At 36.8% G+C, this 3,164-nt stretch overlaps 1 protein-coding gene across 1 annotated transcript in view; it reads right to left on the reverse strand.

Annotated features, from left to right (window-relative positions):
- Positions 1-3,164, reverse strand: part of LOC107757651 (ephrin type-A receptor 6-like) — a 112,327-nt gene that overhangs the window by 3,750 nt on the left and 105,413 nt on the right. The window contains exons 13-14 of the mRNA XM_016575209.1: positions 997-1,206; positions 425-574 (exon numbers count right to left, since the gene is read on the reverse strand). Coding sequence (XP_016430695.1) covers positions 425-574; positions 997-1,206 — 360 coding nt within the window. The remainder of the gene's footprint in view (positions 1-424; positions 575-996; positions 1,207-3,164) is intronic.

Below are 3,164 nucleotides of genomic sequence, written 5' to 3' on the forward strand. Positions count from 1 at the left end.
TCTGTTCTTGTCAGTGGTTTGGAAACCTGGTGACCATGCAGTGGTGGAATGATCTGTGGCTGAACGAAGGTTTTGCCAAGTTCATGGAGTTTGTGTCTGTCAACATCACCAATCCTGAACTGCAAGTTGTACGATATATATATATATATATATATATATATATATATAGGCTTTTTTGATTTTTAAAAATATTTACATTTTTTACACATTTTGTTATGTATATACTTATATATACAAAATACATATGTAATATTTGTAATAAGCATCTGAAGGTTTACACGAAACTGAAATTGAAAAATATTGAATGATGTTTACAACATATATTTTGCCAAAAAAATCTGAAATACATTTTGCCCAGAAAAACTGCCTTAGAAAACTCTATTGTTCAAAATTTAGTAGAATTAGAATAGACCAAGTGACTCACATCTTGGTTGGACATCTCCCAGTAGGGCCTTTCTCCATATGACATGACTTCCCACATGACAATACCGTAGCTCCAAGCATCACTGGCTGAGGAAAACTTTCTGTACGCAATAGCCTCGGGAGCGGTCCAGCGGATGGGGATTTTACCCCCCTGACAAAACAAAATCTTTTCTTTTTATTATAATAGCAAGCAGCATCACTCTGCATTTCCTAGACAAACAAAGGAGATTGCTTGTTATGTAATGATGAGTCATAATTGAGCTTTTCTTGGAATATAAGTGTATAAAATGACGCACTCAGACCCCTGTAACAAAAAATTCAGATGTATTCAGACACATTTAGCATCTTATTATAAATCAAATTGCTCAATCACTCCTCAGAGTAAGCCCTTAATCTCATGTTATACTGCTTAGATAAACTCAATCCCATTCACTAACACACGACGAGCAGAGTAGTGCTAAGCTTCAGAGATTCTGGATCAGCTTTGGCTGTCTAAGGAGCACAGATTGTTATTAACTCTGAACGGCCCTGAATTTAAATGAACCAATATTGAAGCGGGTGCATGTGGCTTACTGTGGTGGTGTAAGCTGCCTCCGGGTCATCCTCCAGCACCCTGGACAGACCGAAGTCCGACACCTTACACACCAGGTTGTCATCCACTAGAATATTTCGAGCTGCCAGGTCCCGGTGGACATAGCCGATGTCGGACAGGTACATCATACCTGAGGCAATGCCACGCAGCATACCAACCAGCTGGATCACGGTGAAGTGTCCGTCATGCTTCTACAAAAGAAGAGAGAAGAGAAGAGGAGGACAGGCAAGAAAAAGGGATAGAGAGGTTTATCACAATGAACAATAAAAATATTCACTTTTAAACCAGACCTGACAGCAGAAATTGTTGAATTAAGTTGTTATTTTTGTTTTCTTTGCACACAAAAAAGTATTCGCTTCATAACATTAAAGGTGGGGTATGTATTTTTTCAAAAACACTTTAGAAAACTGAGTCGGGCCAAGTACCAAAACAAACTTGTAGCCAATCAGCAGTAAGTGGCGTGTCTACTCATGATGTGGAGGAGAGAACGTTCAGTGCACAGGACGGACATTAGCGAGCCGAGGTACAAAAAGATAGAGATGGCGGATAAAAAAAAGAAGAGAAAAACGTCTGCGGAACTAAAGACGGCTTACGATAAGGCAAGAAGTAGGACCCGTGTAAATATCGGATCAGCTTTCCAGCGCTGGAGAGAACTCAAGGAGCGGAAGGCCTGCGATCGGACGCCGAGGTTGCTTTGTTTCTTCTCGATAGGTGAGTAACACCGTGTCTACACCGGACGCTGCGCCACGCCGTGCCACTCGCGTCCGGTGTAGACACAGTGAAACATTGGTTTTGCTTTGTTTCACAGAACTAATCGTTGCCTGGAACACTGATGTCACGTGGACTATTTTAACAATGTCCTTACTACCTTTCTGGGCCTTGAACGTGTCAGTTGTGTTGTTGTCTATGCAGGGTCAGAAAGATCTCGATTTCATCAAAAATATTTTAATTTGTGTTCCAAAGATGAACGAAGATCTTACAGGTTTGGAACATGAGTGTGAGTAATTAATGACAGAATCTATCCCTTTAAAGCTTGTGTTTGGATAGTAGTTGATGAATACATAGATGCTAAGAATGATTTTTCTTTTTATTAACCTTATAGCTTTGAGTAGTTCGTTTTAAATTGAGGAAAGAACAAATATTGAGTAGGCTCTCAGTGAAATTCAGTATCAGTTGAAAACTGATAACCAAGAATGAGTGAATGAATGAATAAACAAACAGACAAACAAACAAACAAACTAATTAATTAAATAATTCCTGGTTCCTTTTTTGACATTCAATTCTTTTTACAGTTCTTGAAGGCACTACTATTAAACACTACATTACATTGTTAGTGGATCTACTGGTAACACTTTATTTTAAGATCTCTTAACTAGTTGCTTTTTAGCATGCATATTACTAGAATGTTAGCCATTTATTAGTAGTAATTAAGCACATATTAATTCCTTATTCTGCATGACCTTATTCTACATCCCTAATCCTACCCAATACCTAAACGTAACAACTACCTTACTAGCTATTAATAAGCAGCAAATTAGGAATGTATTGAGGAAAAAGTCGTAGTTAATAGTGAATAAGTGTTTCCTATTCTAAAGTGTTACCAATCTACTATATACAGTAACCAATGTAGTCCAATTCCTGAACTAATGACTTGTATAAGTTTTTTTTTTTTTTATCTAGAGAGAACAGTTTAGTTACAAATGACTTTGAGTCCAATTGATGACTTTGAACAATATTTAAAGACTTCATGGCTTTTCCAGTTTGAGATTTACTGGATAAGATTTTTTAAAACAATTTTTTACTCACCATTTCTACCTTACAAAATATTTTAGAGCTTGGCACAGCTTGGTAAACAAACATGTATTAAATGAATTAGATAAGAAATATCAGACACACTTTATTTTAAGGTCCAATTCTTGCTATTAACAAACCATTAACTACGACTTTTACCTCAATAAACTCCTAATTTGCTGCTTAATAATAATTAGTACGGTAGTTGTTGAGATTAGGTATTGAGTAGGATTAGGGATGTAGAATATGGTCATGCAGAATATGTGCTTTATAAGTACTAAAAAACAGCCAATATGTTAAAGGGTTAGTTCACCCAAAAATTCTGTCATTCCCATAAATTACTCACCCTCAAGTCATC

The sequence above is a fragment of the Sinocyclocheilus rhinocerous genome, unplaced genomic scaffold (genome assembly GCF_001515625.1).
Source record: "Sinocyclocheilus rhinocerous isolate Xijiao unplaced genomic scaffold, SAMN03320098_v1.1 scaffold1254, whole genome shotgun sequence".
NCBI lineage: Eukaryota > Metazoa > Chordata > Actinopteri > Cypriniformes > Cyprinidae > Sinocyclocheilus > Sinocyclocheilus rhinocerous.